We start from the raw sequence: 24401 nt of genomic DNA, 5'->3' as shown, positions 1-24401 counted from the left end.
ATAGGGGATTGCTGTTGTATGTTACTTGTTGCTTCCCCCTTGCTGATTTTAATATTCTTTCTTTATGTTTAGTCTTTGTTAGTTTGATTAGCATGTGTCTTGGCATGTTTCTCCTTGAGTTTATCCTGTATGGAACTCTTTGTGTCCCTTAGACCTGATTGACTATTTCCTTTTCCATGTTGGGAAAATTTTCAACTATAATCTCTTCAAAAATTTTCTCATACACTTTTTTTTCTCTTCTTCTTCTGCAACCCCTATAATTTGAATGTTGGTGTGTTTGATATGGTCCCAGAGGTCTCTGAGACGGTCCTCAACTCTTTTCATTCTTTTTACTTTACTCTGCTCTTCAGAACTTATTTCCACCATTTTATTTTCCATCTCACTAATTCATTCTTCTGCTTCAGATATTCTGCTATTGACTCCTTCTAGAGTATTTTTAATATCAGTAATTGTGTAGTTTGTCTTTGTACATTTATCCTTTAATTTTTCTAGGTCTTTTTAAATTGATTCTTACATTTTCTCCATTTTGTTTTCAAGGTTTCAAACATCTTTACTATCATTATTCTGAATTCTTTTTCAAGTAGTTTGCCTATTTAGTCTTCATTTATTTGGACTTCTGTGTTTCTAGTTTGTTCCTTCATTTGTGCAGTATTTCTCTGTCTTTTCATTATTTTTTTTTAGCTATCGTATTTGAGGTCTCCTTTTCCGAGGCTTCAAGGAAAGTTGAATTCTTTCCTTGAAGAAAGTTGAATTCTTTCTTCCTTTTGGTTTCTGCTCTCATATGGTTGGTCCAGTGGTTTGTGTGAGCTTTGTATAGGATAAGATTTGTGCTGAGTTTTTATTTATTTGTTTTTCCTCTGATGGGCAAGGCTGAGTGAGGTGGTAATCCTGTCTGCTGATAACTGGGATTGTATCTTTGTTTTGTTTGTTGTTTAGAGGAGGCATCCTACACAGGGTGCTACTTGTGGTTGGGTGATGCCCGATCTTGTATTCAAGTGGTTTCCTTTGTGTCAGCTCCCACTATTTGATACTCACAACGGGTAGTTTTTTGCTAGTCTAGGGTCTTGAGGTCAGTGCTCTGACTCCAATGCTCAGAGCTTCATCTCTCCCTAGGATGTCCCCCAACACTGTGCTGATCTCTGGATCTCCTGTGGGACAGATTCTAGTCTGGTTCTACTCCTGTGTGTTTTTGCCTCCAATGTCCACAGCTATCAGAGTTAGTGCATTTTCTTTTGTGGGAGCTCTCAATGGTCTTTTATATATTCCATAGGCACAGAGTCTGCTTAGTTGATCATGTGGACTCAATTTGCAGCTTGTATAGCTGGTGGGAAGATTTTGGATCTTCTTCCTTAGACACATTGCCCCTGGGTTTCAACTGTGGTTTTATTTCCACCTCTGCATGTGGGTCATACCCTGGGGTTTGCTCCTGAGGCTGCCCTGGAGGGCTTGGGTTTGCCCCTGTGAGGGCCAGGTGTGGAGGTGGTGCAGCTGCTTGGGTCCCAGGGGTTCTGGCAGCACCAGGTACTCAGGGGGTTGGTGGCTAGGATAGCAGCAGCCATGAAATTAAAAGACGCTTACTCCTTGGAAGGAAAGTTATGACCAACCTAGATACCATATTCAAAAGCAGAGACATTACTTTGCTGACTAAGGTCCGTCTAGTCAAGGCTATGGTTTTTCCTGTGGTCACGTATGGATGTGAGAGTTGGACTGTGAAGAAGGCTGAGCGCCGAAGAATTGATGCTTTTGAACTGTGGTGCTGGGGAAGACTCTTGAGAGTCCCTTGGACTGCAAGGAGATCCAACCAGTCCATTCTGAAGGAGATCAGCCCTGGGATTTCTTTGGAAGGAATGATGCTAAAGCTGAAACTCCAGTCCTTTGGCCACCTCATGTGAAGAGTTGACTCATTGGAAAAGACTCTGATGCTGGGAGGGATTGGGGGCAGGAGGAGAAGGGGACGACCGAGGATGAGATGGCTGGATGGCATCACAGACTCGATGGATGTGAGTCTGAGTGAACTCCGGGAAATGGTGATGGACAGGGAGGCCTGGTGTGCTGCGATTCATGGGGTCACAAAGAGTCAGACACAACTGAGCGACTGAACTGAACTGAACTGAGAAGGGAATGGCAACCAGTATTGGCCAATATGCTCCAGTATTCTTGCCTGGAGACTCCCCCTTCTCTGACAGAGAATACTGGCAGGCCACAGTCTACAGGGTCGCAAAGAGTCGGACATGACCAAAGTGACCCTGTGAGCATAGATGCAAGACTTATTTTTTGCCTGTGGCAGCTCTGCCCCAGTGAGAGTTGAGCGTTAAGATGGTGCAGCTACTTGGCTTGCAGGGACCCTGGTGGCATCAAGTGTGTAGGGACACAGACTGCCTCTGCTGCAGAAGTTATGGCCCTATCAGAGTCTTTTTTCGAGCCTCTTGTAGTTGGCAATCAGAAGGCCTCTTTGGTCAGTTTTTCTCTGTAGCTCCACCTGTTCACTTAGAGGGCTCCCGTTCCTGGGGAGTGCTGAAGAAGCTGAAATCAAATGGTTCTATGAAGACCTACAAGACTTTTTAGAACTAACACCCAATAAAGATGTCCTTTTCATCATAGGGGACTGGAATGCAAAAGTAGGAAGTCAAGAGATACCTCGAGTAACAGGCAAATTTGGCCTTGGAGTACAAAATGAAGCAGGGCAAAGGCTAACAGAGTTTTGCTAGAGAATGCACTGGTCATAGCAAACACCTTCTTCCAACAACACGAGAGAACACTCTACACATGGACATCACCAGATGGTCAATACTAAAATCAGATTGATTATATTCTTTGCAGCCAAAGATAGAGAAGCTCTATACAGTCAGCAAAAACAAGACCGGGAGCTGACTGTGGCTCAGATCAAGAACTCCTTATTGCAAAATTCAGACTTAAATTGAAGAAAGTAGGGAAAACTACCAGACCACTCAGGTATGACTTAAATCAAATCCTTTATGATTATACAGTGGGAAATGACAAATAGATTCAAGGGATTAGATTTGACAGTGTCTGAAGAACTATGAATGGAGGTTCATGACATTGTACGGGAGGCAGTGACCAAGACCATCCCCAATAAAAAGAAATGCAAAAAGGCAAAATGGTTGTCTGAAGAGGCCTTACTGAGAAAAGAAAAGAAGCTAAAGGCAAAAGAGAAAAGGAAAGATATACCCATTTGAATGCAGAGTTCCAAAAAGTAGCAAGGAGAGATAAGAAAGCCTTCCTCAGTGATCAATGCAAAGAAATAGAGGAAAACAACAGAATGGGAAAGACTAGAAATCTCTTCAAGAAAATTAGAGATACCAAGGGAACATTTCATGCAAAGATGGGCACAATAAAGGACAGAAATGGTATGGACCTAACAGAAGCAGAAGATATTAAGAAGAGGTGGCAAGAATACACAGAAGAACTATACAAGAAATATCTTCATGACCCAGATAACCATGATGGTTGATCATCCACCTAGAGCCAGACATCCTAGAATGCAAAGTCAAGTGGGCCTTAGGAAACATCACCACAAACAAAGCTAGTGGAGATGATGGAATTCCAGTTGAGCTATTTCAAATCCTATAAGATGATGATGCTGTGAAAGTGCTGCATTCAATATGCCAGCAAATTTGGAAAACTCAGCAGTGGCCACGGGACTGAAAAAGGTCAGTTTTCATTCCAATCCCAAAGAAAGGCAATGCCAAAGAAAGGCAATGCCAAAGAATGCTCAAACTAATGCACAATTGCACTCATCTCACACGCTAGCAAAGTAATGCTCAAAATTCTCCAAGCCACGCTTCAACAGTACATGAACTGTGAACTTACAGATGTTCAAGCTGGATTTAGAAATGGTAGAGGAACCAGAGATCAAATTGCCAACATCCGCTGGATTATCAAAAAAGCAAGAGAGTTCCAGAAAACCACCTACTTCTGCTTTATTGACTATGCCAAAGCCTTTGACTGTGTGGATCAAAACAAACTTTGGAAAATTCTTAAAGAGATGGGAATACCAGACCACCTGACCTGCCTCCTGAGAAATCTGTATGCAGGTCAAGAAGCCATAGTTAGAACTGGACATGGAACAATAGACTGGTTCCAAATAGGGAAAGGAGTACGTCAAGGCTGTATATTGTCACCCTGCTTATTTAACTTCTATGCAGAGTACATCATGAGAAATGCCAGGCTGGATGAAGCACAAGCTGGAATTAATATTGCCAGGAGAAATATCAATAACCTCAGATATGCAGATGACACCACCCTTATGGCAGAAGGCAAAGAAGAACTAAAGAGCCTCTTGATGAAAGTGAAAGAGGAAAGTGATAAAGCTGGCTTAAAACTCAACATTTAGAAAACTAAGATCATGGCATCTGCTCCCATTACTTCATGGCAAATAGATGGGGAAATCAATGGAAACCATGAGAGACTTTATTTTGGGGGGGGCTCCAAAATCACTGCAGATGGTGACTGCAGCCATGAAATTAAAAGATGCTTGCTCCTTGGAAGGAAAGCTATGATCAACCTAGACAGCATATTAAAAAGCAGAGACATTACTTTGCCAACAGATGTCCGTCTAGTCAAAGCTATGGTTTTTAGTAGTCATGTATGGATGTGAGAGTTGGACTATAAAGAAAGCTGAGCACCAAAGAATTGATGCTTTTGAACTGTGGTGTTGGAGAAGACTCTTGAGAGTCCCTTGGCTTGCAAAGAGATCCAACCAGTCCATCCTAAAGGAAATCAACCCTGAATATTCGTTGGAAAGACTGATGCTAAAGCTGAAGCTCCAATACTTTGGCCACCTGATTAGAACTGACTCACTAGGAAAGACCCTGATGCTGGGAAAGATTGAAGGTGGGAGTAGAAGGGGTCGAGAGAGGATGAGATGGTTGGATGGCATCACTGACTCAATAGACATGAGTTTGAGCAAGTTCTGGGAGTTGATGATGGACAGGGAAGACTGGCATGCTGCAGTCCATGGGGTTGCAAAGAGTTGGACACAACTGAGCAACTGAATTGAATTGAACTGGTCTGGGGTCCTTCTCTGTTGTTTGGCATGTCAGGCACATAGAGGGGCCCCCCTGGCTGGGGTCCTACTCTGTAGATTGGCTCTTAAGGCACTTAAAGGGGCATCCTGAGTGGGGTACTACTCTGTAGTTCAGTGTGTCAGGCATTTGATGGGCCAGCCTCCCTATTGTTCAGCTGCTGATGCTGGCATGTGGTAAGAGAGAGGCTATGGTGGTGGCTCCACCCCTGACACTTGACTCAGCAGTATCGCCTTGATTCCATGGCTGCCTGGCTTTCTTCCACTGGCATTTCCCACCACGGTCTCCTCTCTCACATCCCCTCAACCTGTCTCTCTGCAGTTAACAGCAGCCCTCACCCTGGGATTGCTCCACAATCCCTAAACTCCAGCTCCCAGCTGTTGCACCTTCCGGGAGACCAGTGTTCCTGTCTGGGGTATGTATGGCTGTGGCAGGAGCTGTCTGATTCTCATTCCATTTAGGCTGCCACAGATCAGCTTCACTCTCAGCCTTAAATGTTTCTCCTCTGACTCAAACAACTGCCCTGCTGTGGGGATCGGACCCCTGCTTCAGTTCCCCCACCCATGGAGAGCGGGTCCAGACCTGCTAATACTCCTGTTTTTCCCCCTAGTTCCTTCATCCTACTGAGTTTTGCGTGGTCCTATATATTCTTCTCCACTGGTCAGGTACTCCTGTCTGCTCTCAGCTGGTGTTCTGTATGCACTTCTGTGTCTGAAGGCATATCCCTGATGTATCCATGGAAAGAGATGTACTCCACGTCCACCTACTCCTCTGCCATCTTGTTCTTTCTGTGTTAAGCATCTTATGTACATTAACTCATTGAATGATGCCTTGCTACAGTCCTGAGAGATAGAAATTGCTTTTCTTATTTTACAGTTGAGGATACTGAAGCTCAGAGATGTCAAATGGCTCTCCAGGGTCACACAGTTGGCAATTCTCATTGGGAACATGGAGGAGGCTGCAGCTTTGGCCAGGAGGTCTTACATTCTGCCTACTCTGGGCCTCAACCCCATGCAGGCCTTGTCCCCTTACCCAGTCTTCAATTTAGTATGATGGTTTCCAGCCTATTGTCCCAGTTCATCAGTGAATCCTTACTTGGAGAAATGCATAGGTTTGTAAAATAAATCAACCATTTAGGAAACCCAAGACCATACCAAAACCAAACAAATCCCACTGAACTATGAATTATAAATTCACAAAGGAAATGAAATTTTATTAAGCTCATGTCATGTTCATCACTTTGAGAAATGCCATTGAAATAATGTGCTCCTGAGAGAGTTACAAGGATAAGCCCTATCTTGATGCTTTTTGCCTCCACACAGCTACTATTCACAGGATAATTAACTTTATCCAGCAAATCAACTCATCAGAACATTGCATTCCTAGCTCACCTGGTAGATTTTCAGTATTCACTGAATTGCTTTCAACATCAGATGCTTTACATTCATTTCACAACATGTTCACCAGGATCAACATTTGAAGAATAAAGAGAGTTTAGGGGAGGGAGAACCAGGAAAGAGGGAAAATTCCTTCCATATTTTCATACAAAACCTAATTGTTTCCTTTGTATTTACTGCTGATTGACATCACCTTTATTTGTCAGTTAGCCAAACAAAATGCATTTACCTCTTCTAATCTTGGCTCATAAATCAGTTCTTTCAGCTCCTAATTACTTTGGCTGTTCTCCCTTGTAATTTGTCTAAAACCTTCTCTTAGGGAGAGAAGAGCATGTACTTGCTATCTTATGTGCAAACCTCATTGTTCAGGCTCTAAGTCGTCTGACGCTTTGACACCCCGTGGACTGCAGCACAGCAGGCTCCTCTGTCCGTCACCATCTCCCGGAGTTTGCTCAGCTTCATGTCCACTGAGTTAGCGATACTACCTATCTCATCCTCTGCCTCTCTCTTCTCCTTTTGCATTCAGTCTTTCCCAGCATCAGGGCCTTTTCCAAAGAGTTGGCTATTCACATTAGCTAGCCAAAGTATTGGACCTTCAGCTTCAGCATCAATCCTTCCAGTGAATATTCAGGGTTGATTTCATTTAGGATTGACTGGTTTGATCTCCTTTCTGTGACTGAACATAAATTGGGATAAACTCTAACCAACAGTAGGGTTATGATACTACATAACACAAGATTTTACTTAAGACTGTTCAGTTCAGTTCAGTTCAGTTCAGTTCAGTTCACTCGCTCAGTCGTGTCCGACTCTTTGTGACCCCATGAATCGCAGCGCACCAGGCCTCCCTGTCCATCACCAACTCCCAGAGTTCACTCAGACTCACGTCCATCGAGTCAACTGTAAATAATTATTGAAAGCATCTCAAGTGTTTTCTTTTATGGGCTCGCTGAATTTTCATTTCTAAGCTCATCTTGGAACAAGTGACTTTGTTTCATTAAAATTTATCACAGGACTTGCTCAACCCAAAATGAATCAAAAAGAAATCCAACAGGACATTTGAGCCTTAGGGAGAAAAACACTTGGCTGAATTTTCAACTTTCTCATAGTCACTAAGACTTAGGAAAGCAAATTTCATGATTCCAGTTTATATTCTAACTTCAGATGCATAACCAGCTTTGTAAAAAAGATGTCCTCCACAGGGACTTCCCTGGTGGTCCAGAGGGTGGGAGTCCACCTGCCAGTACGGGGTACATGGGTTTGATCCCTGGTCCTGGAAGATCCCCCATGCTGAGGGGCAACAGAACCCATGCGCTCTAGAGCCAGTGCTCTGCAACGAGAGAAGCCACCACAGTGAGAACCCACGCACCACAACTAGAAGAAGCCCGAACGAAGCAGTGGAGACCCAGCAAGGCCAAAAATAAAACATAAACAAATGAAATTAAAATAAATAAAAATACTTTAAAAGAGATGCCCCACAGTACCTTGCCATACTCTTTGCCTCCCCAAGTGTGAAATATTAATCACACCGTCACCCATCCAACTGGGCAAACCACAGACTCAAGAGGTACCCTTGATGCCTACCTCTCTTCTTTGCTGGTATCACCAAGTCCAATCTGTCTGCAAACGTTTCCCCTCCCGACATACACCCTGAGTCACCATACTTCCGGCACTGCTCAGAGTGCCACCTGCATCTCCTGACCAGACTAGAGCAGTTAGCCTCTGTACTGTCATCTTGACCCCAGCCACGCTAGCCACTTTTCTTCTTTTATTGACTTCCCTATGCTGTTAGGATGAAGGAAAACAGTCACCACACAGCTTCATAAAGCTCTGCATGATCTGAGTTCCTTTCCATATCAGAGAGTCAAGCCACCCATATTCTTTTCTCCTTGTCCATTCTCTAACCCAGTGACTCTTTTTTTCTTAAGAATTTTTTTTTTTGTATGTGGACCATTTTTAAAGTCTTTACTGAATTTGTTACAATATTGCTTCTGTTTTATGTTTTGGTTTTTTGACTGTGAGGCATGTGGAATCTTAGCTCCCTGATTAGGGATCAAACCTGCACCTGCTGCACTGAAAGGTGAAGTCTTAACCACTGGATTGTCAGGGAAGTCCCCAGTTCCGGGACTCTTAGCCCTGGCTGCCTACTGGCCTGCTTTAGGGAACTTTTATCCCATCCTCCAGAGATTTTTTTTTTTTAGTTGATGTAGTTTCATCACCATATGCCTCATGCCTGTTACAGTACATAAATATTCTTTAAATGTTTAAGGGAGAAAGGAAGAGAGACCAATGAATTTCTCCCAGAAATTAGGAGGTAGAATAATCAGGATGATTCACTTCTCCAACAGCAAAGTGGGAAAGCTGTGGAGATTGCATATTCACACGTGATTCCGTTTCTCAAAAAAATTGTTAGCCCTGGCTGTGTTGTTTCCAATATCTTTCTATGAAACTGTTAACATGGAATGTAGACTCTAAGCACATTTGAAAGCTGAATGCTCAGTTTTGTCCCAAGCTTATTACTTAATCAGTGTTAAATAGGACTTTTAACAAAATAGAATTACAGTCTATTTCTATATCTATGCCTCCAATACTTTCCTTTTTTTTTTTAAAGATTATGATTTGCTTTATTTTATTTTAAGCATTTATGGGTAAACAGATCCTCAGGACTCAGGAACTCATGACTACTATCACTGTAACACACAGTTTCTCTATTGGAGGCAATGAAATGTAACAGGAAAAGTGAGGTGTCCTTCCTCGATTGTTACTTGACATCTGAAAAGAAGAGGACAAAGCGGTGTTGAGGGGAAGGCTCTGGGCAGGTGCTGAAGCTCACTTATCAGAAATGTAGCCCAGTGATGTCAGCAAATTTGACTGGTTACTAAGCACAAGGGAAAATGCCAGATTGCAAGTGTTCACTCAAAAACAGTCACACAAAATTCAAGTTAAGCCTACACATCCAAAAGCTCACTGCATATAATTTATTACCAAAGCCAGGAAAAATTAGAGCCCCATATACCTCCAGTCTCTCTGCCACTGAGAACAAAGATCACGGTTTCATCTCTATAACCCTAACCACAATGCCTGGCACTTAGGGGGTTTCCAAGAATTATTTGTTGCCTGAATTCATGGAACCTAATTATGAACTTTAAAAATCCATCGCTTAAGGTTATTCCATATTAAATGGCAGTGATGAGGTCCAGAATATGCCACTGTGGCATAAAAATCATTTTGAGCTGAAGGCATCTGAGAATAGATGCCTTCCCCCCGCCCTCTCCCCCGAACTCCTTTATCTGCCTGAAAGCAGAGCCTTTCATAAAGAATTGAATTGTCATAAATCCCCTTCCAGGAAGATGACTCTTACGATCTGAGACTAGAAGCTTGCACCACACCTAAACAGATCTTGTCATGAAATATCGTGTCTCCATCTATTCTCCTAAGAGCCCATCGGTCTCTCCTAAAAGCCATTTGTCTTCCCATAGGTGCCCTTCCCGTGTTAAGGTGATAGGTGTGCCTGTGCTCAGTCATGTCTGACTCTTTGTGACCTTTTGGACTCTAGCGGGCCATGCTCCTCTGTCCATGGAGGTTTTCAGGCTGGAATACGAGTGGGTTGCTACTTCCTCCTCCAGGTGATCTTTCCGACCCAGGGATCGAACCTGCATCTCCTGTGTCTCCTGCACTGGCAGACGGATTCTTCACCACCGAGCCCTGGGGAAGCCCCAAGGTGATATGGAAGCCCCTAATTCTAACTTGCCCTCTTGAATCACATTTTTCTGTGAACTTGGCCTGCATGTACATGAATTTTAAAAATCTATCTCTCCTCTTTTGAATCTGTCTTTTGTCAGTTCATTCCGTGGGGGTGGTTTTAGTTGCTAAGTCACGTCTGACTCTTGCGATTCCATGGACTGCAGCCCACCAGGCTCCCCTGTCCGTGGGATTTTCCAGGCAGGGGTACTGGAGTGGTTTGCCTTGGTTTCTTTCTCCAGGGGATCATCCCAACCCAGGGATCAAACTTGGGTCTCCTGTACTGCTGGCAGATTCTTAACCGACTGAGCTACCCACCAAACTAAACATAAGTGGTTAGAGGAAAAGTTTTCCTTCCTGATAGCAGTTATCAAGGAAACCGTGATTCCTGACTACCTCTGTCAGACACTGAAGACATGTGGTCCAGATAAATGAAGGAGAAAACAAGTGGAAGTGAAAAGCATGCAAAACACAAATATGAAAACTAAAAGAAGGCAAGTCCCAGATTCTGTAAAATTCAATGAAAGGCTTCCTAACACACAACATCCTCAATAGAGCCAAAGCCCTACTTCATACTGAGTGGCTTCAAATTAACCTTTGAGATGGTTTTATTTTTGTTTTCTGATTAGCACAAAGATTAAATTTGTAATCAGTAAATAGCCACTGATGGAAATCATGGAATTACACACTTTTACAGCTGGAATATGGAAGCTATTAACACAAGAATGTTCAAAGCTCATCCTTACCAGCAATGAAAGAAATGCTTGTTTAAAAACAGTAAGAAATTCTATGCTTTTCCTATTAAATTAGCATCAATTTTTTAAAAGTCAACATCCACAGTTAGCTAGGATGCAGTGAGATGGGAATTAGGATGTATTGCTGCAGAGGTGGGTGGGGATTGGGGCATAAACTGAAAGGCAATCTGGATGTATGTGTTAGACTCTTTTAAGATGGATCCAATGCTGGCCCAGGCATTTCACCCTGAGGGGTGATTTCCACGTCAATTATCAAGCATCTGAGCAATGAATTGCGTTACATTGTTATACACAAGCCAAAAAAAGGTGGATACCACCAAGATTTCCAACATGAACAAGCTGAGAGTGGAGTTGTTAACAGTAGGGGAAACAGAGGAAGAAAAACGGGTCAAGCACCAGAAGAGAAGGATAAATTTGAGGACTTGAAGTCTGAGGCGCTTATGGGACATATTCAGACGGGCACAAATGGAAGCCCGATGCAGAAGAGATAGAAGACCAGAGAGAAAGACCTGGGACTCAGTCTTGGACAAGACAACGGGGCACAGAAATCAAATTCTCTGACAACAGTGAATATCTTGGGGAAAGGTTTCATGAATAAGGCTGATCCCAAAGCACACGCACAATTCAGTACAAGGGAAAAAGTTCATATGTCCTTCCCAAAAAAGAAAAATCTGAAAGGAAAATGTTAAAAGCAAAATGTTGAAACTGTAGGTGATCTAGCTAATATTTTTCTTTATATTCTTACGTATTTTCCTTTTTTTTAATTAAAAAAAGAGCAGTTTCTTCATTCAACTCATATATATTAAGCGACTATAATTTCCAGCCTTTTCCTGAATGATGAATATATGTTTTTCATTACTTAAAAATTTCTTTTAATCGAAGATGTTCTCACTATTATTGCCTTGTTTTACAGATAAGGAAACATGGACAACACCAAGAGAGGAACTGACTTGCCCGCATAGCTTCTGAAACCCATCCTGGAGCTCCGAAAGAGAGGCACCAGAAAAGAGGTTTGGTTTGCAACCAAAGTCTCTGAAGCACAGCTCTTCTACAAGGTGAGGAAGCTCTATAAATAGAACTGTAAAGTGTGCTTAATCATATACCTTCCACTCCCTTATTATAAGCAATCACCGTCATGGCATTTTATCAAAAAGTTCCAGAGCAAAGTATAATTTTCTCTCTTGATCATTTTGAGGACTTTTTGTCCTTCACATAAAAGGTATTCTGCATTCTCTCAGTTTAAAAAAAAATGATATTTTTGCCAGCTACTGATGCTGCCAGGTTTTTAATGTGAGTCCACCCACTCCAAGCTGTGTCTATGTCTGAATACAAATATATATATATTTGAAAACCAACTGAGTTCTTTTAATTCACTTTCTTATCACAGGATGTTGTAAAAGCAGTCATAATTCCTTCAAGTTTATCTAATTTACAATACCCATTTGAATAAAGAATCCCATTGTTTTTCACAACAGATATTAAATTATTGGAAGACTACTATATATCTAGTACGGAATAACAAGATGAAATGTGATTTCTTTAAAGCAGAATGCTATTACCATTAGTTATATCGGATGGAAGGCTTTTACCTGTAATTAAGTAAATCAATTATAAGCTTTAAACCTACCTCTGACATGAATTAGATTTCCAACATATGTAACCTTTGGTTGACCTATATTTCAGTTTTTAAATTTGGCTCCATCACAACCTAGTGATCAATACATAGAACACCACAAACAGTATCCCTTCTGTTTGTCAGATATTATAAATGATCAGCCTGGTGCTTGCAGGAAGCACACATTGGTCTAACCTTTTGGGGCCCATCTCCTGAAAGCATGATATATCATTCTTACTTTATGGCTTTCTGTACTTAAGGTACCCTTAGAGATGATGTGGCTATAAATGCAGGTACAAATGTTTCACAAACCCACTCCCTGCGGTATATATTTATTTTGACAACCTTAACTGCCTCCAGCACTGGGAAGGTGAAGGGCTACTGTATATCTTAAGGTTGACTTTGCTCTGTCTTTGACAAAAGACATGTCACAGTAACATACCCCTTACTTATATAGGTTTTTCACCTACCTACTGCCACTTTGGGGAATTTAAACATTAGATTTTTGTTAAAGACATCATTTCAGAAAGGAAGAGAACCTAGCATAGAAGGCAGGTGGTCCTGAATCTGAAAAACCACTCTGCCACTTACTAGGTGTGCACCCATGGCCACGTGACTTACATTTCAACTTCGTTGATTGCAAAGGGTAGACAGTGGCACCTGGGATTGTTGGAAGACAAAGCACAGCTTAGCACGGTGCCTAAAACATAGCACAGATTGATGAAGCAAAGGCTGCTCAACAGTACTCGTGTGTTTCAAGTTTAGTATAAAATATGACCAGCATTTACAAAAGACTTCTTTGTCCCTATTGCCCCAAACCCCAAACCACCAACTCTGCATTGGGAATTATCGTGAAGACTCTAGAAAAGAGGACAAAATAACTTCATAATGGCCTTCTTTCAGAACTCAGGCCAATACTTTAATGCTCATGTTTATCTATATTTACCTGTCTAGTTCCCTGTTATGGAGTCTCATCTGTTTAGGGAGTGGAGGTGGGAGGGTGGGTATCTCCTGGGATCCAACCAACAGTTTTCGAAGAAAACTTTTGCAACTTTGCCCTTTTGTGAGTACTGTTTAATGTTCAACATGCATTCAGTCTTTGCTCAATCTTTGACCTTATCTCTGACCATATCGTTTTCTGCTCCCAATTCTAAGCTCATGAAAAACATGTTTTCCTTTAATGTTTTGACAACCTTTAAGTGAGAAATGCCTAAAGAATCAACCAGTAAGTTCTTCAAATAATAAGCTACAAAAAGCCGTCTCCTAAGTATGGAAGCGTGAAGTGAAGTGCAAGGGCAAGTCGCTCAGTCGTGTCCGACTCTTTGTGACCCCATGGACTATACAGGCCATGGATTCTCTGGGCCAGAATACTGGAGTGGGTCGCCTTTCCCTCCTCCAGGGGATCTTTCGAGCCCAGGTCTCCTACATTGCAGGCGGATTCTTTACCGTAATGGAGTCATAAACCTCTCCAAACTGGAATCCCAGAATGGACAAGAACATGTAGAAAGCTGAGAACCACCTCCCTGGATCTTCGGGCATGCACCAATCATCTTGAGAGAGAAGGAACGTCCCTTCCCCACAGCATCCTAACCCTTCTTGGCTGCTTCATCTGGGATGAGAGAAAGGGAAATAATGAAGGGGAATGATGCTAGTGGGCCTGGTGACTGACTGATGATCAGCAACAGCAGCTCCCTATGTGGTTAATGGAGGTGTCAATGAAATGCCCTGCCATCAGCCATGCACCGAGTGAATGGTGAGTCCGTGACAACAGAAACTGCATGTACGATAACTGAATACAACAGGGTGCATGATTTCTACATACAGGTACACACACTTATACACACATGCACAATACCACCTTAGTTATGTAAAATAAAGCATATGAAAACCATGAAGACATTAAACCAAAACACTGTCACTGAGTGAGAGATTATGGGTAATACTGTTCCTTTTTCTACTTTCCTACTCCCCCCCCCCCCCAATTTTCTACAATTGTGAATTGCTTGGATATCTGAAAAAATGTATTTTACATGTCAACATAAATAAAGTTGTTGAAATTTAGCAAATTTCACATTTTAGCAAATGAGAAAAATGAATACTCTTCAACAGATACTGATATTTCCTATAAAAGACCTTGACCATTGTCCTGATAATTAGTAACTAGGAGGAAGCTTTGCAAATGTTGGCGTCAGCAGCCTGCCCCAGACCTTCTCTCTGGGTCAGACAGTTCATTTTTTCTTAAACATTTTGGTCAATCATAGAGGATTGGGAACGTGGAGGAAGAGAGGTGTAGAGAGAGTAAAGCTGTTAGAAATCGGCAGGGTAATGGATAAATCCTCAAAACTGCTTTGAAACTGCACAGCCTGTACTTGGACTAACAGCCTAATTTGCTTCGTACACATCAGAGCACGGTCAACGAGAAAAAACCCGCACAGACCTTCAGGGTATCACTACTTGCATTTTGCAAGGAGCCGGCTCTCCCACCACAGCCCCAACAGAGCCTCGAGAAGGGTGCAGGTCAGGCTCTATCCAAAGTGGCTGCGTGCAGTTTTAACTTCAGGTTCCTATAAGCTGCCCTCTTCATCTACTGATTTTTTTTTTTTCTTCCGGGAGTTTTGGAGATTCTTTTCAGTTCTTTTCATAGGCTGAGTCTTTAGGCCTTTGTGTCTAGAGAAACCCAGGCCTTCCTCACCGGGGGAGATCTGTAATCTGATCCTTCGACCCCGCTGTGAAAGCCGCTGGTGCTCAATCAGCAAGAATCTGGGTCTGAATTTGATGTCCCAGGCAAGCAGGTCGGAGAAGGGGTGGGGTCAGGTCGAGAGCTAGCGCTGGGAAACCGTTTCTGCAACAGCGCTCTTGGAAACCCTAGTCGGCCTTGCATGAATACTTTTTCTGCTGGCTGCTGCTGCTAAGTCGCTTCAGCGGTGTCCGACTCTGTGCGACCCCAGAGATGGCAGCCCACCAGGCTCCCCCGTCCCTGGGATTCTCCAGGCAAGAACACTGGAGTGGGTTGCCATTTCCTTCTCCAATGCATGAAAGTGAAAAGTGAAAGTGAAGTCGCTCAGTCGTGCCCGACTCCTCGCGACCCCAAGCACTGCAGCCTACCAGGCTCCTCCGTCCATGGGATTTTTGGCGGGTGGCAGCAAAGATTGTGGATGTCGTGGGCTCATCACCATCACCCGCCATGCGCTGCTGACTTTTGAGTCAAGGCGGTAACTACTGGGTGAATGGATTTTTCATTTGGTTTTGGCTGAGAGCGTCGACTACGAAAAGTCTAGATATTAAGGAGGACTTCCAGAGTTTCACAGAACACCCAGCGAAAAGGAGGGGTTCGGGAGAGGGGAGTAGAGAAACGAGGGTGAAGGAATAGGTTGCTTTAAACGAGTCAGATTACCCAAAGAGAGGATCGGGGGGGTGTCTGGCTCGGCGGAAGCTGAGCTGATGCCCCCTCGAGGAGCACCACCCAGAAGAAGGGAGTTCAGCCTGGGGGCCGGCATCCTGCGGGGTCGCCCCGGCTCGCTCCTAGGGGTCCGGGGACCGCAGGAGAGGTGGCCGAGAGCTGGGCGGGCGTCCAGGGTGTAAGGGCGCGCGGGGGCCGGATACCTTGGTGCCTAGATGGAAGTCGTCCACGGAGCGCGAGCCCATGAAGGGGAACTGCATGTGTGTGTGCGTGTCGATGCCGCCGGGCAGGACCAGCTTGCCGGCGGCGTCGAGGACCCGTAGCCCGGCTGGCGCGTCCCCGGGCGGCAGCACGTGGCGCCCCACCGCCCGCACCACGCCGTCCTCCACCAGCACGTCGGCCTCCAGCGAGGAGTCGTCGTTGACGACGCGCCCCCCGCGGATCAGGAGGAGCGGCCGCGCAGCCATGGCGACGGGCGCGCTCCTCCTCGGTGCCTGGGGACAGCCCCAGGGCCCCGCGTCCGGGTTTATCAACTCGGCCGCGGGGCGGGGTGGGGCGGGGAAAAGGGACAGATCCACCTCCAACCACAGTCCCTCCAACCCGGGGCCGGGCCTGCACCCAAAGAATGGGGGTGCAACCAAAGGTCAGTGCAACTCAGACTCTGATGCTCTGAATCCTGGTGTATGTGTAGGTCTTGGTCATTAGAAGGGAAACATCTTGAGGGTAGTTTTATTAATTTATTTTCTAAGGTTTATTTATATGAACTTTTATTAGAGTGTAAGATATTTACAATGTTGTATTAGTTTCTGCTCTACAATGAAGTGAGTCAATTATACATGTATCCACGCTTTTAGATTCTGTTCCCATATAGGTTATTACACAGTGCTGAGTAGCATCCCCTGTGCTGCACAGTAGGCTCTTCCTTGTCGTCTGTTTTATATAATAGTCTGTATGTGTTAATCCCAGTCTTCTGATCCTCCCCACTTTGGTGACTGTTATTTTCTAAATCTGTGCGTCCCTTTCTGTTTTGTTAATAAATTCATGGCTGCAGTCACCATCTGCAGTGATTTTGGAGCACAAAAAATAAAGTCTGACACGGTTTCCACTGTTTCCCCATCTATTTCCCATGAAGTGATGGGACCAGATGCCATGATTTTCGTTTTTTGAATGTTGAGCTTTAAGCCAACTTTTTCACTCTCCACTTTCACTTTCATCAAGAGGCTTTTTAGTTCCTCTTCACTTTCTGCCATAAGGGTGGTGTCATCTGCATATCTGAGGTTCTTGATATTTCTTCTGGCAATCTTGATTCCAGCTTGTGCTTCTTCCAGCCCAGTGTTTCTCAGTTTCTCAAGAGGCAGGTCAGGTGGTCTGGTATTTCCACCATCACTTCATGGGAAATAGATGGGGAAACAGTGGAAACAGTGGAAACAGTGTCAGACTTTATTTTGGGGGGCTCCAAAATCACTGCAGATGGTGATTGCAACCATGAAATTAAAAGACACTTACTCCTTGGAGGGAAAGTTATGACCAACCTAGATAGCATATTGAAAAGCAGAGACATTACTTTGCCAACAAAGGTCTGTCTAGTCAAGGCTATGGTTTTTCCAGTGGTCACGTATGGATTGTGAGAGTTGGACTATAAAGAAAGCTGAGTGCCGAAGAATTGATGCTTTTGAACTGTGGTGTTGGAGAAGACTCTTGAGAGTTCCTTGGACTGCAAGGAGATCCAACCAGTCCCATTCTTATGGAGATCAGTCCTGGGTGTTCATTGGAAGGACTAACCCTAAAGCTGAAATTCCAATACTTTGGCCACCTCATGCGAAGAGTTGACTCACTGGAAAAGCCCCTGATGTTGGGAGAAATTGGGGGCAGGAGGAGAAGGGGGCGACAGAGGATGAGATGGCTGGATGGCATCACTGACTTGATGGCCCTGAGTTTGAATGAACTCTGGGAGCCGGTGATGGACAGGGAGGCCTGGCGTGCTGCGATTCATGGGGTCACAAAGAGTTGGACATGACTGAGTGACTGAACTGAACTGAATAAGTTCATTTGCATCATTTTTTTTTAGATTCCACATATTAGCGACATCATATGTTTGTCTTTCTCTGACATCACTCAGTATGACAATCTCTAGATCCATCCATATTGCTGCATTCTTTTTTATGGCCCAGTAATATTCCATTGTATATATGTGTATACCATATCTTCTTTATCTGTTCTCCTGTTGGTGGACATTTAGGTGGCCTCCATGCCGTGGCTGTTGTAAACAGTGTTCCAATGAATTGGGGTACATCTATCTTTTTGAATTATGGTTTCCTCTGGCTGTATGCCCAGGAGTGGGATTGCTGGATCATATGGTAGCTCTATTTTTAGTTTTTCAAGGAACCTCCATACTGTTCCCCATAGTTACAGTACCAATTTACATTCCTACCAAGTGTAGGAATGTAAGGAGGGTTTCCTTTTCACGGAGGTAGTTTTAAAGGTGAAGGTTATTTGTTTTCCTTTATAAGACAAGGCACTTTTGGGAAAGAAATTCATCTCATCTCTTCTCTTTCTGAAAAATGTGTCTGCACCAAAACACAGACAGAGGCAGAAGGAGGGAGGAAGGGAAACAGACAGACAGACATCTCGGCAACAGTGAAAATACCCATGCCCAGAAGAGCCACTTGATCTGGATTTCGTTTTGAATATTCTTAATTATGTGAAGAACAATGATAAATGACATCCTCACTCTCAGGGAACTAAGAGACAACAGTAACACACATACATATTTCAATTTATAACTACATAAACCAGAAGTTTCTACTTTTGAGAGAAGGTAAATATATGTTTAGAGGAAAGGGAGAGTTTATTTCTGCCTTGAAAATTAGAGATGGAAGATTCACAAAGAGTGTTTGACTTTGGGCATGTGCTGTGCTTAGTCGCTCAGTCATGTCCGACTCTTTGTGACCCCATGGGCTGTAGCCCACCAGGTTCCTCTGTCCATGGGGATTCTCCAGGCAAGAATACTAGAGTGAGTTGCCATGCCCTCCTCCGGGGGCCCTTCCCAACCCAGGGATCAAACCCCGGTCTCCCGTGTTGCAGGCGGATTCTTTACCAGCTGAGCCACCAGGGAAGCCCAAGAATACTAGAGTGGGTAGCCTATTCCTTCTCCAGGGGATCTTCCTGACCCAGGAATCAAACTGGGGTCTCCCACACTGCAAGCAGACTCTTTACCAGCTGAGCTACCAGGAAAGCCTGAACTCTAGCATAGAGGACATGAATGTGGAGAGAGGAGGGGTGGGGAGAGGGGTGGCTTTCTAGGTGAAGGAACGAGCTAGGTAAAGGCACAGAGGAGATGATGGCAAGCTGAGTCTGACCCCCATGTGGTTAAGCTGAGGGGTTAGGGTTGGACAATCGTGGACCAGCCCTTTCTTCTCAAGGGAGGAGCAGAAAGAGGGGACCAAAGAGGGACAGTCAGAGAGAAGGGAATTCAGGGAGCCCTGTGTGAGGAAAGACAGCAATGTGGGATTTTCAAGGGCACCAAGATCAAGTGCCCTTGTAAAGGATGTGGTGGAGTGGTGGATGCACGCTGTTCCAGCATCTATTCTCACCCTCTTTCTGCCGGTAGTCAGTGGAGTTTCATTGGCGGGAAATCCTCCACATGCATTCTCAGAACACTTGTCTTGGTGGAACTGATGGCGCCTCGGGCTCTGGGACTGATCTACTTACCTCAGTGCTCCCGATCAGGGTAGGAAGTCATCACAGCCACAGTGATGTGCTCAGAGATGACGTGAGTCCCAAGAAGACTAACTGTGCTCAGTGAGAACAGATCCTAACTTGTTTTTGTTGAGCAGAGAGGAAGCTTTCTCTTTCCTGTTGGACTTGAATCCTGGAGGGAGTCAACTACAACAGGGAACAGTCCCATGAACAAAAGCAGCAGAGACAACAGGAAGGAGAGATGGAGAAGGGCTGCGTTCTCATGACGCACTGGCACTCCTGAAACCAACCGTGTCTGATGACCCCTCTTTCAGACTCTCCAGTGGTTGCTTCAGCGGGTTTCCTTTGGATCTTTTGCCATTTTCAACCATCAGCTGACAGAGAAAGGGAAGACCCTTTGAGTTTGGGGACTAAGTAGTCACATGTGACCCCGGAGATGGCATTTTTAATGATGGAATGCAAGGTTTCCTCATGTCTCAGATTACACAAACCTCAAAATGATTAGAAATTAGGCAACATCAATAAAGTGCCATAGATTTTGGCAGCCAAGCCAGGAACAAGAAACCCAAGAATGTAATGCGATTTTTATCAAAAGGCCATTGTGGAAAGGTGAAAAGAATGATTACAAATATAATGAAACTCCATCAAACTACACACATAACAACACTCTAGGAAGATAAGATTGGTTGGTGTCAGGGTGGTTGTGACATCCTTTATGAAACTACTCAGATGAATGACTTCAAAGGTTTCTTTATCTCAGACACTTGATATCACAAAGCACCCTGTAACACAACCCAACGCAAACGCTCCAGATTTAATTAACTCAAACTTATATCAGAAAAGGGGATTTGTAGAATGTCATTGAAGCAGAGAGAGCCACTGACCGCACAGAAGGGAGGGTGAGTTTAAGGAGAAAAGCCAGCTCGCAGCAGGGGTCTTGCCCCTTTCTGCGCACCACTGTCCAGATGCTGGACCGTATCCACCATCTTGCCTGGTGGAAGCTGAGTCTGAGCAGGTGTTCTCAGAAGGGGAGCTTGTCCTCAGAGACCCCTTACCTCCCTTTTCTCTACCCTACTCAGCCACTTCCGCCCCCAGACCTGCGGGCCCCCAGTGGACGGGAAACTGCAACCCCAGACTTGATGGCATTGTCACTGGAGGACAGCAGGAAGCAAGTATCCTGCTGTTTTGCCCTCTTCTTGCTGGAGAATCAGTTTGACTGACTAATATACCAAAGTGTGTCTGAGGAACAATTACTCCTCAGAGGACTCACTTTAAAGGAGGGTTACAAGGACTGTGGATACTTAACCCACAGAAACATGTTGTTATTCAGTCGCTCAGTCGTGTCCAACACTTTGTGACCCATGGATAGCAGCACGCCAGGCCTCCCTGTCCCTCAGCATCACCCAGAGTTTGCGCAAGTTCAAGTCCATTGAGTTGGTGATGCCATCCAGCCATCTCATCCTCTGTTGTCTCCTTCTTCTCTTGTCCTCAGTCTTTCCAACATCAGGATCTTCTCCAGTGTGTAGGTGAGAGCAGTCGGAAAGGAAGGCCTTCCCAGCTCTGACTGATGGTCTCAAGGGACAGAAAGGCTGAGCAGCAAAGAGTGACTTCCCTCTCTGAGCAGCTCCGGTTTGGGGGGAAACAAACCTTCCAGGTCCAGGCATATGTAGGTCTCCTACAACTCTGGAGGACCTGAGTTTGCTTTCCCTGTTCTCCTAAGCCATCCTCGCTCCTGCTCCAGGCCCCTGTGGCTATGAGGGGGTTTTCAGGGCGTTGTTTCCAGCTCGAGGAAAAGTTGTCCATGGGGCAGAAAGAGAAGATGATGAGAGTGTGTGAGCCAGAGTGAACAAGGAGAGGGTAGGGCAGAGTTGGGTGTCTCCAGTATGCCCCCGCTGGGAGCTGTGGGCAGCCCTGGTTTCCTGGCCCTCACTGGTATCAAAGTCCCTGGCAGGGGAATGAGGTTAAACCGGAATCAGCGATAGAAAGGTGGGTAGGTGGCATGGAAGGGAATCAGGAGTCTAGTCCAGCTCTGATGCCAGCTTCTGGTGTGAGTCTAGGCAAGCCACTCTCAGGCTCCTTAACTGAAAAATGAGGAGCTAGGTTGACAAGAGCTTGTAAGGCTTCTCTGGTGACTCAGACAGTAAAGAATCTGCCTGCAAAGCAGGAGACCCAGGCTCAATCTCTGGGTCGGGAAGATCCCCTGGAGAAGGGATTGGCTACCCACTCTAGTATTCTTGCCTGAGAAATCCCATGGACAGAGCAGCCTGGTGGGTTGTCCCTGGCGTCACAAAGAATCGGACATGACTGAGCAACTTATACTACTACTACATGTACTGTTACAGTCCTGTGATTCTGCGAACAGGGACAAGTCGCCCATCCAGAGAGTGCCAGGGAGAGGTCTGAGTTAAACTCTTCTCAGGTCTAGGTAAGTGAATCATAGACCAAGAAGCACTTGCCTTCTAGATTTGGGGCTGCTTTGTTTTTAATGCAGAAACGTTCACTGATGACCCTCTTGAATCTGAATCAGGAAGATCATTTCTTTATCCACCTTTCAGATATCAGCCTGGTGGATGATACCTCTCAATGTCTCGCAGCAGAATATTTGATGATGTTTAAAGTCTGTAGGAATGTATGGAATAGCTAATAACCAAGATCAACAAACAAGTTCAGTCTTTATGGACATCCGTATGCTCTAGAATTTACTACTGAACTCCCAGTGAAAAGTGTCAGGATAAAAAAGGCACTAAAAGTTAATCAGATCTTAGTGATGATGGCTTATTATTCATCGAATATCATCTTTATTTCTAATAGGATCTATTGCGTACCATTCCTGAAATGTCTGCCTTAGAAGTACAGTTACAATGGAAGGATTTAATTCATGATAAAGATCAGTATATGTTGAAAACATGTAGTTCAGTGTGTTTCAGATTAATTTTTTTCAGGAAAAATTGTTTTAAAGGTTCAAGGAAGCCATAGTTATAAATGAATAATATTATAGTTTTATTATTGTGATTTACATATTTGTTCTTTCTAAAAAATATGTTGATCCTTTATTTCCCAAAGAGATAGAGACCTCAATAATAACCATATTTACAAAACCCATGTCTTAAAGCAAGGTGATGTCGAAAGCCCTTTTTCAACACTGTATGCAAATTAGTGAGGTTTTTGCATGTGTATTTAAGACTGTACCTCAACCGGTAGTGTTTGTGTCTTCAGCACGTGCACTTAATCAGGTGGTGAATTACTCTTTCAGTCTTTGGTGGTAACTGGAAGCTGTCTTACGCTTTTGGTATTGCTTTGCAAAAGATGTTCATTTCAGAGAGGAGTGTTCACCTTTACCATTTAGCATAAAGGTGATTTAAGTGTTGATCATTCCGTTCAAGCAGAGTCATAATTTTTAATGGTAAAGAGTGGGGTTTTGGTGGCTCAGACGGTAAAGCGTCTGCCTACAATGCAGGAGACCCAGGTTCGATCCCTGGGTTGGGAACATCCCCCTGGAGAAGGAAATGGCAACCCACTCCAGTACTCCATCCCTTGGATGGAGGAGCCTGGTGGATCTACAGTCCATGGGGTTGCAAAGAGTTGGACACGACTGAGCGACTTCACTTTATTTCTGGGGCCTCTGCTGAGGCAGAGGGGATCTTCTTGGAAAGAGTTCCACATACAGAGTGTAAATCAGTTGTAGGTTATTGGTGGGAACTTTTGGTGACAGGGACCAACATCTTTGGGACAGGGACATCTATAAGCAGGGACAACATCTTTCTCTCTGCTCAGCAGTAATAGGCGTGACAGCTGGCGTGGTCCCCTGACTCTGCAGGGCCAGAGAAAGAGAGCTGACCACTGCTCACCTCTCGAGGGAGCTATTCCTTGAACCTCCTGGGCAGAGGGAGGAAATACCAGCAGAGGAAGCTGAGGTTTACTGAGTACTGGAATCAAGTCAGTCCTGAGCCAAACGCTTCACGTGCATTATTTTACTTTGTCCTCCACAACACCTCTTTGGGGTAAATACTGTTTTCCCCTTAAACAGATGGACTTTTTGAGGTAAAATGACTGAACTGAACTGAACTGACCTGCTCAAGGTCATATAACAGTAAATGCTAGAGGTAAACCTCTTATTCTGGAGCCTGGGTTTCCCCGATGTCTCAGCAGGTAAAGAATCTGCCTGCAATGCAGGAGACACAGGAGACTCAGGTTCAATCCCTGGATGGGGAAGGTCCCCTGGAGAAGGAAATGGCAACCCACTCCAGTAATCTTGCCTGCAGAATCCCACAGACAGAGGAGCCTGGTGGGGTACAGTCCAGGGGGTCGCAAAGAGTTGGACATGACTGAGCAACCAAGCACACACACAATTTACTCATGGGAGACCAGACTCTAATGCCAAGTTCAAATCCTGGCCACACTGGGCTTCAGGTTACACAAATAGATGAGCGTTGACTCCTACGATCACAAAAGTCCTACATCCATCACTCTTTACACCTCTAGCACTTCTGACTGGGGGCTACAAAGCTCATTCAGACTGTTAGCGAAATATTGGGGAGTCATCCGTTTTTCCTCAGATAGCTAATGGCATGAGCTTTAATAAAAAGCTCCTTCCCCTAACAAGAAATTTGCGGGTGTGGGGGGCGGGTGGTCCAGGTCCAACACATCAACATTGACCTGCCCTGGGGGGAAACTTGCAGGACGTGCCACTGAGATAATCCAGGATAATCTTTCCATTTCAGTAAATCCTTCACTTTGCCACCCCTGCAAAGT

At 44.5% G+C, this 24401-nt stretch overlaps 1 protein-coding gene across 1 annotated transcript in view; it reads right to left on the bottom strand.

Moving 5' to 3' along the window:
* DPYS (dihydropyrimidinase) overlaps positions 1–16417 on the bottom strand; it is a 97855-nt gene extending 81438 nt beyond the window's left edge. The window contains exon 1 of the mRNA XM_052651666.1: positions 16154–16417. Within this exon, the coding sequence (XP_052507626.1) occupies positions 16154–16417 (264 nt within the window). The remainder of the gene's footprint in view (positions 1–16153) is intronic.
* Positions 16418–24401: the final 7984 nt, after the last annotated feature.

This window comes from Budorcas taxicolor, chromosome 14, assembly GCF_023091745.1.
Source record: "Budorcas taxicolor isolate Tak-1 chromosome 14, Takin1.1, whole genome shotgun sequence".
NCBI classification, from domain to species: Eukaryota; Metazoa; Chordata; class Mammalia; order Artiodactyla; family Bovidae; genus Budorcas; species Budorcas taxicolor.
The sequence above is the reverse complement of the archived record's forward strand: the minus strand, read 5'-3'. Positions and strand labels throughout refer to the sequence as shown.